The following is a 15,644-nucleotide window of genomic DNA, read 5'->3' as shown; positions in this document are numbered from 1 at the left end:
AGCTGCACCTCAGTGTCTGGGCTGAACGATGGAAGTTGTGGAGATGCTCCTTCAGTTATATAGGGCCAAAGCTGTGTGGCGCATTAAAGGTCAACACCACCAAGTGAAACCATGGTGCTCATGAGTGCTACTACACCCATGAAATCTTAGGGTGACCATGAAAAGGCTGCTCTCAATGTAATCACTTCATAAACCGTTGGCGTAGGTAGACTTGGCCCCTGTCCTGACCTACACTACATCCTGTTCTGTTTCCTCTGGCTGTAAACAGATACAGTGGTACCTCGGGTTACATACGCTTCAGGTTACAGACTCCACAAACCCAGAAATAGTACCTCGGGTTAAGAACTTTGCTTCAGGATGAGAATAGAAATCGTGCTCCGGCAGCGCGGCAGCAGCAGGAGGCCCCATTAGCTAAAGTGGTGCTTCAGATTAAGAACAGTTTCAGGTTAAGAACGGACCTCTGGAACAAATTAAGTACTTAACCCGAGGTACCACTGTACTGATCTTCCTTCCACTGAGAAGGTCAAGGTAGTTGTGGGCCAGGGCTCCTCCTGATGACCTATTTATTTAGCAATCGTCTTGATTTACTTCCACAAGGCTTACAATACATGGAGGCAGGGGTGTCAACTTGAATAAAATATTGCTGTGGGGGGCAGATAAGCCCTGCCCCACAGAATCACAGGATGCTATGCATGCACACTATTTGAACCGTAGTCCAAAAACAGCTGGAGAACCAAGTCAGTGTCCAGTGTCCTGTCCTTTGAATGCTCAAGGCCTGCAGGGGAAGCCTGGCCGTATCAATAGTCTAAGACAGGGGTCAGCAAACTCTTTCAGCAGGGGGCTGGTCCACTGTCCCTCAGACCTTGTGGGGAGCTGGACTATATTTTGGGGAAAAAATAATGAACGAATTCCTATTTCCCACAAATAACCCAGAGATGCATTTTAAATAAAAGGACACATTCTACTCATGTAAAAACATGCTGATTGCCAGACCCTCCGTGAGCCGGATTTAGAAGGCAATTGGGCCGGATCCAGCCCCGGACCTTACTTTGCCTACCCATGGTCTAAGTCGAATTCAAGGTAGGAACCTTGAATAGCACCTTGAAGAGCTCACAGGGTTGCTTTGAGGCCACAATACAAGCTGTTGTGTCTGCAAGCACCTTTTTCAGGGCAGCTCCACATTTAACCCCAATTTTTTAAATTGTTTTTCGTTAATATACAGGCACAACATTATTACTAAGTTTCATACGGAGTACATAGTACACAAGCAATACATTTATTTATGTATTATCAATTACAAGTATCCTCTCCACAGATATTCTTGTGTTGTAGGTGGAATAAAAGTACATTCTTTCTCATTTATTGTGGAAAAGGAAGGAAGCCACGGCTGGGTTGCTGAATAGAGGACGACAGCCCCAAGGCCCGATTGACATCCTGATAACGCCAAGATTGCAGGTTCGATTCCTGTATGGGACAGCTGCATGTTCCTGCCTTGCAGGGGGTTGGACTAGATGATGTTCAGGGTCTCTTCCAACTCTACAATTCTATGTTGAACAAGAACTTCAGGAAGGTGTAACGTTCCCAAAGCAAGAAAGGATTGGACTCTGATTAATAAAATACACACGAGGCTTGACCACCAAGACTCTGGGAGGAGGTGCCAATAATAATAATCCTGTCCACCCCCTGGCCCAGGTCGTTTTATTCACAAAAGAACTTTTTACACAGTGTTCGTAAGAACCAATCAGATTTCCTCTGAGCATTTCAAAACCGCCATGTGGGACAAAGTCAGATCAGAAGAAATTCTTTTAACTAAAAAGAAACTGTTTCCTACTTGAGCATGCATATGTTCTGGGGTAAATAAAACAGGACTAAAAAGGAGGAATGCATTCAGCAAAACCCCAGAGGTCATAAACAGGAGATGCAAGATGGCAGTATTTACCATCTCCTTGTTAACTCTCTTCCTGGCCCTTAAGATCTATCTAAAGATTAAACTACATCAAAGTAACCTACTTTCTTTATGTACTGAGGATGCCTGATGAAGCAACTGGCCTGTGTTTTAGAATGCTTATGCGTGCCTGTCATGTGTAGAGAAACCAAATGGCAGAGATGCAGAGGCTTGTGGGATTTGATCAGAAATTATTGTCAATAAATCAAACCCAGTCAAGGCAATGCTTTCATTGCTGACATAATGGCTTGCTCCATATTTCATAATTCCTCATAGTAATCCCACCTGACCACTACAGAAGGTGTGATGGAGGGAGGACAAGTGAGGACTCTGGTCTGGGGCTGCGCCAGATAGAGTGTCCTGGTCTTCAGGTTCCCCACTTCTGTTCCAATGATTAAAGTAGTCATCTACTACAAAAAATGCCACAATTTTAATATTTTTTTCATTCTGTGCCCATAGGTCATTTCACCAGTATGAAAATTTGTAGAAGTAAAGGAGACAGCTTGACAGTAAGGTAAGTAAATAAACAAATTACAGTGGTACCTCGGGTTACATACGCTTCAGGTTACAGACGCTTTAGGTTACAGACTCCGCTAACCCAGAAATAGTACCTCGGGTTAAGAACTCTGCTTCAGGATGAGAACAGAAATTGTGCTCCGGCGGCACGGCAGCAGCAGGAGGCCCCATTAGCTAAAGTGGTGTTTCAGGTTAAGAACAGTTTCAGGTTAAGAACAGACCTCCAGAACAAATTAAGTTCTTAACCCGAGGTACCACTGTACACCGAACTTTATCTGTTGGACAGGAGGCAGAGACCAGCCTCTTCCTTTTTAATGACCAGTGAAGGAAACCATCACAGACATCCTGGATATCAGATCCATATTTTCCTTTCCAGAGTAGAAAGTCGCTTGGAACGCATCAGCGTCTTAACTCCTGAGTGAGGTTTATGCCAACTTCTTATTCTCCGCTTTGTCGCAAACTGAATTGTAGAATTCCAAGAGGAGCTTTGCAGATTTCCTGGGCCTCTCAAATGCTATGATGTGTCCACATCTCTCCAGCATATGCACCTGGGAGTTGGGAATGGCGTGGGCTAAAATTTCTGCGCCAGACGAGTCAGCCACCTGAACAACAAAGAATCAGTGTTTTTCCTCCCATTGTTATTCACATCTTGCAAAGTGCTTTGCCTTTTTTTTTTTTTTTTTTTTTTGCGCAAGAGTCAGGTTATGAGCTGCTGTTTGGGGCAGGAGTCAATCAATGAGTCCTGCTAACTAGTGGAAGCCCCTGCAAATACTTCTGTTAGAGCAACAGGGCTTCCGCCCCCCTCCCCTTGTACCCCAACCCCCCCAGGAGAACCCCCATAGCAGCATGAAGGAGGAGGAGAGTGGGAATCGTTCAGTCTGACAAGCTGAAATGCTTGCACTGACAGCACAATTGCCATAATGCAACATGTTGTTCCTCCTGTTGTTAAATTTTAAAACTGGTTGGATTTTAGAACGTTGCTGTTTTTGGTAGTTGCTTAATGCATTTTGTGGATTCAGTTTTGTTGTCTGCATATTTTATTGCTGTAAGCAGCTTTGGAGTTCTTTTTCGAAACAACAAAAAACTACATGTAGCGCTCAGCACAATCTATCTGTGCCCTTCAGTTTCTTGAGATACACTGCTGTTTCCCCTCAAACCAGCTTCCATCCAATTTGAAAATGTAAGTAAGAGTTAAGCTTGTTAAGTATAGTGATTTAATTGGGAATGCTTAAATGTGTGTTTTGTTGTGTGTTTAATTCTGGAATGTTCCCCAGTAACTCTCGTGTGATTGGTTAACTCTGGTCACACGGGAGGTATCTTATTACAGTCTCCATTTTGTTTTGTGTAGGGGGGACTTGAGTGTAATGGCTGCATCTCTCTCCAAATGCAATAGAGGAGAGCAGTGCCAATGCTTCTGTGTGAATGCACGTGACAGAGAAAAGTAGAGAAGTTGATGTTCTCCCAAAGAAGCAGTAAAGAGAAGTTTGCTGGGAAGAGAAAGCGGAAACCTCTCAGAAGGTGTAGGAGGTGAGGACAGGTGACCCCACCTAGGTCCGAAGTCACCCCCCACCAAAGCAGGCTCAAAGCTCCTCAAAATCATTTTTCTCAGCAGCTAAAAGGCATTAGCTAAGCATCAGAAACATTTCGCTCTGCTGTAACAAAGGTCGCTTCTCAGGCTATACAGTGGTGCCCCGCAAGACGAACGCCTCGCAAGACGGAAAACCCGCTAGACGAAAGGGTTTTCCGTTTTGGAGGCACTTCGCAAAACGAATTTCCCTATGGGCTGGCTTCGCAAGACGAAAATGTCTTGCGAGTTCCTGCGGGATTTCCCCCCCCCCTTTTTCTAAGCCGCTAAGCCGCTTATCAGCTGATCTGCTTAGCCGCTAAGCCGCTAATAGCGCTAAGCCGCTAATAGCGCTAAGCCGCTAAGCTGCTAATAGGGATGCTTCGCAAGACGAAAAAACCGCTAGACGAAGAGACTCGCGGAACGGATTAATTTCGTCTTGCGAGGCACCACTGTAGTTGACCTTGCCAAACAGTACATTTGACTTGCAACTTTCTTTCCGGAACTATGCCAGAACAAGAGATTGAAACATATCTGAACACTCTGAAACCCCTTGGCTTCTCACCCCCCCCCTTTCCTGGGAAGGGCGCCAAGAGTCCACAATAGTCCCAAGACAGCTTTCTGTTCATTCTCAGAGGAACTCATGGGGCAGGACTCTGGAAGAAGGAGGAGAAAGGGGGAGGGAACTCTGTGCACATGACTATATATGCTCTGTGCACATGACTGTGAACTCGTGCATGCTTTTTGTGAGTTATCACACTTGCTCCTTCTACCAGTTCATGGATGGTAGAAATAAAGCTTTTTCTCTTAAACTATTCCTTGAGTGTCTGTTGACTCCCACTTCCCTTTCCCAGGCGCAATATTTTTCCAACCCAAGGGCAAAGCCTCATAAGGCTACAAAGGAACTGCATGGCTTAGCTGGGCAATGTGCAGAAGGCTGAGTGCAAGCGCTGGAAAGAGAGGAAGACACAGCTTGTTTGAATGTTTAAGGAAGAAGCTGCAATCTGTTTAAGGAAGAAGCTGCTAGGAAAAACTAAGCCCATGCTTGGATAAGCAGGTGAATGTAAATACAGTACTTTGCATATATTCCTCTTTAGCCATATGTTCTGCAACAGTTCTGGACATTATTTAATTTCAAGAAAAGAGTCAGTATTGTTGGCTTCCTAGCAGCAATTTAGTGTGTACATTTTAGACATCACTTGCACATGCATAGACAACAGTACATGACGGCTTAATTAATGGGTGCAGAGCCCAGGAGACCACAGAAGGCAGCCCGTACCATTTTCTCCCTAGGGATGGGAGGAGACCAGCAATGCCTCCAATCTGCTGCCCCTGTGGATCCTGCCGCCTGAGGCAGTTGCCTCAGCTTGCCTCATAGGTGGCAAGCCCTACTATGGAATCCAAACAATGGGTTTTTTTGTTTTGTTACAATTATAGCTGTAGAAGCCACGTGAATATAAAGCATTTACCTGGTCATCCTTTCCCCAAAGGACCTGTGTCGGAGCGCTAATATTGCTCATACTGTCATGAAGGCTGTACTTGGACTTTGGGTTAGAAAGATCTAAAAAACCTTTGGAACAAAAACCAAAAAGGTAGAGTGAAGATTTTTCAGGAAGGCATCCTTCCTACTGTTGCATTTCAAATGGGTTCACTAGACAGATTTTGGCAGTTGCTGAAGACACATGCTTTTACCATAGCCTTTGAAATTTGAAATGTGTATCTTTAGGGCCCACCCTGTCCTTGTGAATTTAAGTAGCTCCTAAACCGTTTTTTACTGTTGTGTTTCGAATTAGAATCATAGAGTTGGAAGGGATCACGAGGATCACCTAGTCCAACCCCCTGCAACGCAGGAATATTTTGCCCAGTGTGGAGCTTGAACCCACGACCTTGAGATTTAAGAATCTCATTCTCTACCCCGCCCTGGAGCCTCAGAACGTGAAGGGCAGGTAATAAACAACAACAACAGTAATATTATTGCTATCGTACTTACATTTTACCAAAAAAGCATTCTGTTGTCTCCAGTCGGCAACATATCCCTTTAGCAGCTAAGGAGAGGGGGAAAAGAGGTGAGTCATTCACACGAAGTGCAAGGCAGTTAGGACCCCATCATGCAACAGGACGTAACAGTTCCATTAATGTAGGCCAGGGGTCAGCAAACCTTTTCAGCAGGGGGCTGGTCCACTGTCTCTCAGACCTTGTGGGGGGCCAGATTATATTTTGAAAAAAAATAAATGAACGAATTCCAATGCCCCACAAATAACCCAGAGATGCATTTTAAATAAAAGGACACATTCCACTCATGTAAAAACACCAGGCAGGCCCCACAAATAACCCAGAGATGCATTTTAAATAAAAGGACACATTCCACTCATGTAAAAACACGCTGATTCCCGGACCGTCCATGGACCGGATTTAGAAGGTGATTGGGCCGGATCCGGCCCCCCAGGCCTTCGTTTGCCTACCCATGATGTAGGCAAAGGGAGGGGTGATAATCAGGATCTCCTTGTTCTGGTTCATATAAAGTAGTTCCTTCAGGCACAGATGCTTGGGGCTGCAGTACAGCAGCTCCCTACCCCAATCTCTTTCCCCTGAGCCTCTAAGCCATTCCTCTCCTCTTCAGCCAGGGCCTCAGTGGCAGTGATTCCCTCATGTGCCCTCTGTTTCTTTAGATCGCAAGCCCTGAAGAGATGGGCTGCATTATTTCTATATTTCAAGTGCATATAGCAAATGTAAGCATTTGGGGTTGTACTCAACTAAGTTTTATTTAGAGGAGACCCACTGAAATTAATGGACCTAAGTTAGTCGTGGCTATTAACTTCAGTGGGTCAAGGACAGACATAATGAACCTTTGGCCCTCCGGGTGTTGTCGAACTACAGCTCCCATCAGCCTCAAGAAGCACGCTGACTGAACAGGAATGAGGGCAGCTATAGTTCAGCAACATCTGGAAGGCCAAAGGTTCACCACATCTGGTCTACCATGAGTCAAAGTTAGCTGAATTTTTTTAAGCAATATCCCTGGGCCTGAGCACTACCATCTTTCGAGAGCTGCCTTCTTCACCTGCATGTTTTTTGTGCTGGGATGATATAAGCCAAGCTTGAAGACATCATGCGACTTAATCGATTGCTCCCTCAGGCGCTTGAAGGCGTTGCTATTATCGTCCGGATATCGCAGCCCTAAGAATTGGCAGAGAGTGAACAGCTGAGAGAAGGAATATAGCGGCAAACCAATTCCAAAATATGGGATTCCAACCTGCTGCTTGTCAGGGTTGTATTGGCATGATTGACAGCTGAGGAGGTTATGCACATGCTGGGACTAAGTGAGGGTATGTGAGGACAGAAAGGTGGCCTGTCCAAGGTGTTTGTAATCATGGATCTGCCATCACCCCTGTTCATTCATGTTCTGGAACATGCTACAGAATGGTAGCTTAGCACTAGGGGGGTTAGATCCTACTCAGAGCAAACCCACTGAATTTGGGAGTCCTGAGGTCATTTATTTCAATGAATCTGCTTTGAGAAGGACGAGTATTGGCTACAACCCATAGTAACAACCCCCTTCTCCCTTGTTATTCTCAGACATATTATCATGTCTTCTTTATTCAGAGTTAATCGGCTTCAGATCTCCCTTGAAAATCTAAATACTCACCAAGTGGGCAAAGGAGGGACAAGCCGGATACCTCAGATGGATACTGAGCTGCGTAAACGCCGGCAATCATTCCCCCCATGGACGTGCCAACCAGGTGAAAAGGCTTTTGGTCCAGACCAATGCACTCAACAAACTGAAACGTGAATGAAGAGAGTTTGTATTGCTGAGAGGTTCTGGTTTTGGGACATTTCCCAAGAAAGTCCCAGGTCTCTGTAAGAACTTCTGGAGAAGACCATAAGAAGAGCAATCAGGCAAATGACCCATATAGCCCAGTATCTCGTTCTCACAGTGGCCAAGCTCACCATTCCCATCCTTGGCACGTGCCACTGACAGTTGGGTGGGGGTTAAGACACCAGGTCATCAACGCAGTCCCACCCCACTGCCCTGCCAGCCAAAGCTGCTCAACAGACCTGGTTTGTATCCTAGGGACGCGGGTGGCGCTGTGGTCTAAACCACAGAGCCTAGGGCTTGCCGACTGGAAGGTCGGCGGTTTGAATCCCCGCGATGGGGTGAGCTCCCATTGCTCGGTCCCTGCTCCTGCCAACCTAGCAGTTCGAAAGGACGTCAAAGTGCAAGTAGATAAATAGGTACTACTCCGGTGGGAAGGTAAATGGTGTTTCCGTGCGCTGGTCTGGTTCTCCAGAAGCGGCTTTGTCATGCTGGCCACATGACCCAGAAGCTGTACACCGGCTCCCTCGGCCAATAAAGCAAGATGAGTGCCACAACCCCAGAGTCAGTCATGACTGGACCTAACGGTCAGGGGTCCCTTTACCTTTACCTTTCAGTAACCACAGTCAACTGCAATGCTTCATTTTTGGTCAGGGAACATCTCTCCACCATCACCACCACCACACCACACGACACAAAAAGAGGCCATCTTCTCACAACCTCTTACTTCCCAGGTTTCAAGGCACACCTGAGGACAGCTGGACCGTACCTGGTGTATCTTTTTAGCTTGATCAACTGCCGCGTAACTGTCTCTCAGCAGGCATGTGGTTTCACCGTGACCAGGCATGTCAAGGCAGACCAGGTGGAGGTCCTTCGGAAGGAACTGGGAAAGGATGTCAAATCAGCGATGATGCCAAGGAATCAAAGCAATAATAGCTGATGTTCTTTGTTGTCAAAGAACACCCTGATGTTTCTCCAGTATAAGTGTATAAATGTTGCAGAGTCCTGAGCAGGAGGCCATTAAATACAGTGGTGCCTCGCAAGACGAAATTAATTCGTTCCGCGAGTCTCTTCGTCTTGCGGTTTTTTCGTCTTGCGAAGCACCCCTATTAGCGGCTTAGCGGATTAGCGCTATTAGTGGCTTAGCGGCTATTAGCGGCTTAGCGGCTTAGAAAAAGGGGGGGAGAGAGAAATTTGTCTTGCGAAGCACCTCAAAAGACGGAAAACTCTTTCGTCTAGCGAGATTTTCGTCTTGCGAGGCATTCGTCTTGCGGGGCACCACTGTAGTGGCAAAATAGGAAAGTGAACAGCTCCTATTAAGCTATAGGGTTAATTTATCCCTGTCCTCTAGCACAATGCACTGGGTGGAATCTCCCACACTAGCCCAACTGAAACAAATCACAGTTGTGGAAAAGCACAGGACTCCCCTACCCCCAGCACAATATGTCTTGCACTAGCCTTGATTTGGCAACCATGGTTGCCTGAATAGAAGGACAGAAACATACTTTGATTGTATTTAACCATATGTCCTTGTTGAAAGCCAATCCATGAAGAATCAACACAGATGGCTGGAGTCCGGGTTCCCCTCGGCAGAAGTAGCAGAACCTGTAGCCCTCATGCTCAACATAATTCACTGCCACACCCCTTTTCTGACGTTTGTACCTAAAAGCAGAAAGAGAAGCAAAATGAACGGACAAGGGATTTTCAACTGGAGGGATGTTTTTGCAGTGGCTTCCAATTAAAGTAGGGGCTTTAGGATTTCTGCAGCTCTGCTGCTTGCGTCGGATTGCCCATCTGTGAAATGGGTATGATTCAGCCCAGCCGTCAAACCAATTGTTTTCCTGGGCATTTGGGCAGTGGTTGGCTGTTTCTATTCTATGTTGATGTATTTTTTATTTTTGTCTTTTATCCTCATTGTAAATCCATTTGGGACTTTTTTTGTTGGAACGTTCAGGGAGGCAGGAGAAGAGATATTGATTATTAGATAGATAGATAGATTCTTTATTGTCATTACACAAGTGCAACATTGCACAAGTGCAACGAAATTGGATGCCATCCCTTAAAAACAACAAAAGCAAAACAACAACAACAACCAAACAAACCACATTCCAGCCACACCCACACCCACACCCATCAAACTCCCAGGTCACACTATCGAGTTACTGCATTTAAGAAGGCCACAGCTCTTGGATAGAAACTATTTTTCAGTCTATTTGTCCTTGACTTGATGTTTCTGTATCTCCTGCCAGAAGGCAGTAGTACAAACAGACTGTGTCCCGGGTGAGATGCATCCTGCAGGATATTGTTTGCTTTCCTAAGACAACGGGAACCGTACAGTTCTTCCAAAGATGGGAGGGGATGACCAATAATCCTTTGGGCTGTGGTTATGACCTTCTGGAGCACCTTCCTCTTCCTAGCTGTACAGCTGGAGAACCAGGCACAAATACAGTATGTGAGAATGCTCTCTATGGAGCCTCGGTAGAAGGACACCAGCAGTCTCTCACTCAGATTGTTCTTCTTTAAAAGTCTGAGGAAATAAATTCTCTGCTGGGCCTTCTTCACCAGAGCAGTGGTATTTGCGCTCCAAGTCATGCCCTGATCGATAGTCACTCCCAAAAACCTGAATTCCGCCACCCTCTCCACCCGTTCCCCGTTGATATACAAGGGCTGAATGTCCGCCTTTTTTTTCCTGTAATCCACCACCAATTCCTTGGTCTTAGCCGTATTAAGAGCCAGATTGTTCTCTCCACACCAAGCACAAAGCCGCTCCACCTCGTCCCGATAGGCGGACTCATCCCCTCCTGAAATGAGCCCCACCACCGTAGTGTCATCAGCAAACTTGATGATTTTGTTGCTGGAATAAATGGCTGTACAATCATACGTATAGAGAGTATAGAGCAGGGGACTCAACACACAACCCTGTGGTGAGCCGGTGTTAAGGCTAAGGGCTGTGGACATATGTGACCCTACTCTAACCCTCTGAGAACGTTCTGACAAAAAGTCCAAAACCCAGAGACAGGTGGAGTTGGAGAGTCCAATCGCCTCTAGCTTGGACACCAGTCTATGGGGGAGGATAGTGTTAAAAGCAGAGCTAAAATCCACAAACAGCAGCCTCACATAACTCCCCGGCTGCTCCAGATGGAACAGAGCAGCATGGAGAGTGGTAGTGATAGCGTCTTCCGTGGATCTATTTGCCCTGTATGCAAACTGGTAGTTGTCAAAAGTTGATGGAAGACAGGAAATAATGTGACGGCGCACCAGTTTCTCAAAACACTTCATGATGATTGGAGTCAGTGCAACTGGTCTGTAGTCGTTCAGACTACTGATTGTGGATTTTTTAGGCAGAGGAACAATAGTTGACGACTTCAGGCAGGGTGGGACAATAGACTGGTGTAAGGACTTGTTGAAGATCTTAGTAAAGACCCTCGCCAGCTGATCCGCACAGCCCTTCAACACCTTTCCCGTGATGCCATCAGGTCCAGCAGCCTTCCTCGGATTCACCATCCTCAATACCTGTCTCACCTCATGCTCCTCTACAGTGAATGAGGGGCCCCTATGGGCTGGTGGCTGTAATACCGGCGTCTCAGGTGGCTCCTTCTCGAAGCAAGCAAAGAAGAAGTTAAGCTCCTCCGCCAGCAAAGGGTCACCGTCGACAGCACCAAGGTTAGGTTTGTAGTTGGTAATATGCTGAATCCCCTGCCACATCTGTCTTGTGTTGTTACTCCTTAAATTATCCTCAATCCTCTGCCTATAGACCAGTTTTGCCCGTCGAATACCCCTCTTCAAGTTTGATTATTAATAACCTTCCTAACTTTCATTAGCAAGTTCCTTCACTTAGCAGAGTTTACATTCCCCTTTTACATGCACAGCAGATAGCTGGTTGCAGGCTTGTGTAACCCTCTCTATCATACAATTCAGTATTGGGTTGTATGATCCTGGTAAGTTCCCTTTTATCCCTCTTAAAAGAATAAAGACACTGCAATCTTATTTAAAGTCAATAAAAGAGGTTTACTCACATCAGTTCACAGTTGGATCCCTGAAGACAGACTCAGTTACAAATATGTACATGTGGAGCTACCCCATATTGGGGGGGGGGGTTTAATCCCAGTGCTTCTGCTAGCTGACAAGCTAACAGAGCATTGCTAGCTAAGAAGCTGGTTCAACGATGAAGGAAGTGAAGAAGAGAGAGAGAATGGCAACATGCCTTGTCCTTTTGTTACCTGGACAGGTTAGGTCACGACCATGCAAAAAGAAAGATGCTCCAGCCCAGGAGGAACAAGGAAGTTTTGACTGGCTGGACCAAACATCCCCTTGCACGTCCACTCTAGGAAAACAAGGAATTTGACTGCTCCCAGTGGATGACATCCCACATTTTTGGTGTGGGAGGTGCAAATGTCATAAACCTAATCTAAACCTAAGACATGGAAATCATTCCATATACCTTCCTAGAGATACACTCACCATATCATGATCCTGGATATTTTTGCCCTAGGCAGCAGGTGGTACACTGTGACAAGGGTCAGTGCAGAGATTAATCCAACGATGCTCACAATTTTCAAGAATATATTGGCCAGAGAGAGTTCCATGCTGGGTAGCCAAACGCTCTACTTTGCTGCCTGTACAAATAAAAGAATTGGGTAATAGTTAAAGGGAATATGGTTAATTATTATGGGAGGGAAAGAGGGCAGTGTATTAAAATTAAGGTTCACCACCTAAATGTCTTCTGCTGTTAGATGTTTCTTCAAAAGAGAGGCAAGGGAGAGTAGTACAAGGAGTATACAGTGATACCTCGGGTTACATACGCTTTAGGTTACAGACTCCGCTAACCCAGAAATATTACCTCAGGTTAAGAACTTTGCTTCAGGATGAGTACAGAAATTGTGCCTCAGCGGCACGGCAGCAGCAGGAGGCCTCATTAGCTAAAGTGGTACCTCAGGTTAAGAACAGTTTCAGGTTAAGTACGGACCTCTGGAACGAATTAAGTACTTAACCTGAGGTACCACTGTACCATTTTTAACAAAACTGGATTAAAAGTAAGTGAGGTCACATCCACGCCATACATTTAAAGCACACATACCATTTTAACAGTCATGGCTTCCCCTAAAGAATCCTGGGAACTATTTAATATGCTAAGGGTGCTGGGAATTGTGGCTCTGAAGCATCTCCTAACACCTCTCAGCACCCTTAACAAACTACAGTTCCCATGAAGCCCTAACTGTTAAATCAGGGCTTTGTGACAGTACTCACAGGGACTTCTAATAATCACTAACTCTGTCCTGCCGTGTTTCAGCTTGTTGTCTGGATCCACTGGAAGGAAACTACTTCCTAGAGGTGTTGTCAAAATAATGCACCGTTGACATGTTGCTCAAAGTTTCTGGAAATGGATCAGGGATAGTGGGAATTGCATTACAACAACATCTGAAGAGTCACAGATTCCCCACCCTTTCCTTACAATGTGATGGCCTGTTGCAAGAAGCAAGGGCGCCCTTGCTATTCTTCCCTGTGATTCATTCATGTTCATAGCACATGTGTTGCTATAGCCACCTTTTCCAATGTAGGCAAACATGTCCCATGTTGTAGGGTATAACTATTTTAGTGCAGGCCTGTACCGGCGATGAAGAAGCTGTTGCCCTCCAGATGTTTATAGAATCATAGAATTGTAGTGTTGGAAGAGACACCAAGGGCCATTTAGTCCAACACCCTGTAGTGTAGGAATTTCAGCTAAAGCACCCTTAATAGAGGGCCATCAATCCTCTGCTTAAAAACCTCCAAGGAAGGAGAGTGCACAATTTCCTGAGGGAGACGGTTGTGGGACTCCAACTCCCATCATTCCTTGGCACTGGCCATGCTGGAGGGGGGCTTTTGAGAGTTGGAGGCCAACATCTGGAGGGCCACCAGTCAGACTAAGGTGCCATCCTATGCCCACTTACCTTGGAGTAAGCCTCACTGGACCCAAATGGACTTATTTCTGAGTAGCTATGTTTTGGGTTACAATTAGACCTACGGTACTTTCTTCTTTTAAGGAAAAAGAAGTAGTACAGTGGTACCTTCTTAAACTTAATCCGTTCTGGAAATCCATTCCAAAACCAAAGCGTTCCAAAACCAAGGTGTACTTTCCCATAGAAAGTAATGCAAAACGGATTAATCCGTTCCAGACTTTTAAAAACAACCTCTAAAACAGCAATTTAACATAAATTTTACTATCTAACAAAACCATTGATCCATAAAATGAAAGCAATAAACAATGTGCTGCAGTCACACAATCAATCAATCCATCAGTAGCTTGACTTCCGGGTTGGCGCCATCGTCGAATGGCGGAGTTCCTCCGACTGGAGGAACGGGCTCCGTGAAAATTGGGTCTTCCCACCGTGGCGAAGGTGGGGACCCGCTAGAAACCCCAGGCGGAGGAGCCTGGGGACGTGGGGTTCGGTGGAGCACTGAGAGCACCTCCCCTACTCGCCGGGAAACCCTTTTTGGGGGCTCCGGAGTGAAGTGGGGTGAGCAGCGTGGTGCAATCGAACCGACTGCTACTTTCACGGAGGGAAGCCACATAGCCATCGACAGAGAGCGCCAGCTTTTTCCTGATGACATTTGGACTCTAAACAAGTACCCGTGAGTAAAAGCGGAGGATTGGATTAAGGGAAAAAAAATCTTTTGAATTAGATACGAAGCGGGAAGGTATAAAAAGGAAGTCTGCCTCCTGTTTTTGTAAACTGACTGAAGCAAATATCGTACAAACTAATTAGCCTTGAATTTGATTCAAAGATTGAAATTTCTGGCACTTGTGACCATTAAAACCCCCTTGACGGCAGGAGGAAAGGAGGTAAAAGAACTTTGACTATCTAATCCTGCAGATAGAAAGTAAAGGAATAAATTTCCATTGCCCCCAACCTGGGGACGGGACGTGAGGACAGATTCTTTGAAGGAAACAGATTTGGACAGATAGAAATAAAAGAGAAACAAATAGACTTTAATGTCGCTTTCTGCTTGTGCTTGTTGCAAGGAAACAAAGTATTGGAAAATTGAAAGTAAATTCTCCTTTGTTTGATACATTTTAAAGATGGAGGTTAACAGAACTTTTGCCCTCTAGAGGGAGTTTGTTAGTTTCTTTGTTGCAGTTCTCAAAGAGACATAACAGCCATGGAAATCAGCGTGAGACCAGATATCTGACCTTGACTAAAAATGAGCAGGAAGGAATGCTATGCTGCAGCAGCTACAGGAAGATATGAACTTGGTAGATGAGAAACTGGATGCCATGACTGCTGTAGCTAGAAAGTATGGATTGACAGGAGAAGAAGAGTGTGAAACCTTACAACAATTGACCCAGGAAACTGACTTAAAGCAAACTCAAGGGCAGTGGGAGATGGAAGAGATTGATATTATACCTCAAAAGTTGCAAAATGAGAGACCTAACGTCGTTGAATCCAAAGGGTGTCTGCAAACTTCTGGAGTTAAGGGGACTCTTAGCTCTAGTGGGACTGTGAAACAAGAGAACAAGTACTTTTGGAGCAACTACTGTTTGGATTATAAATTTAACAATGGGGAGTGGAACTGGGGGGAATGGAACAACCTGATAAATGAAAATGGAGACTATGACTGTATGGAACTTCCCAGGGATCCACTCCCCAAGGAGAAGGGGAAGAAAGTACGAAAGACTTCAACAAGGGACAAGAAAGTGTCATATCACAACCAGGAGCAAGAAAATCTGCAGAGGTGGCATGGAAGTGACTTGAGTGCCTCAGACATTAGAACACCGGACTGAAAATTAAGATTAAAGGGAAGAAAGGACGGACGCAACCCGAAACCAG

General features: G+C 45.5%; 1 protein-coding gene across 1 annotated transcript in view; it reads right to left on the bottom strand.

Moving 5' to 3' along the window:
* Positions 1-1,629: 1,629 nt before the first annotated feature.
* The window catches only part of LOC309335177 (uncharacterized protein), a 35,033-nt gene continuing 21,018 nt past the window's right edge, over positions 1,630-15,644 (bottom strand). The window contains exons 11-18 of the mRNA XM_081850052.1: positions 12,298-12,440; positions 9,342-9,498; positions 8,606-8,719; positions 7,669-7,801; positions 7,084-7,199; positions 6,016-6,070; positions 5,495-5,595; positions 1,630-3,063 (exon numbers count right to left, since the gene is read on the bottom strand). Coding sequence (XP_081706178.1) covers positions 2,887-3,063; positions 5,495-5,595; positions 6,016-6,070; positions 7,084-7,199; positions 7,669-7,801; positions 8,606-8,719; positions 9,342-9,498; positions 12,298-12,440 — 996 coding nt within the window. The 3' untranslated portion in view covers positions 1,630-2,886. The remainder of the gene's footprint in view (positions 3,064-5,494; positions 5,596-6,015; positions 6,071-7,083; positions 7,200-7,668; positions 7,802-8,605; positions 8,720-9,341; positions 9,499-12,297; positions 12,441-15,644) is intronic.

This window comes from Podarcis erhardii, assembly GCF_964252035.2.
Source record: "Podarcis erhardii genome assembly, chromosome: 2".
NCBI classification, from domain to species: Eukaryota; Metazoa; Chordata; class Lepidosauria; order Squamata; family Lacertidae; genus Podarcis; species Podarcis erhardii.
The sequence above is the reverse complement of the archived record's forward strand: the minus strand, read 5'-3'. Positions and strand labels throughout refer to the sequence as shown.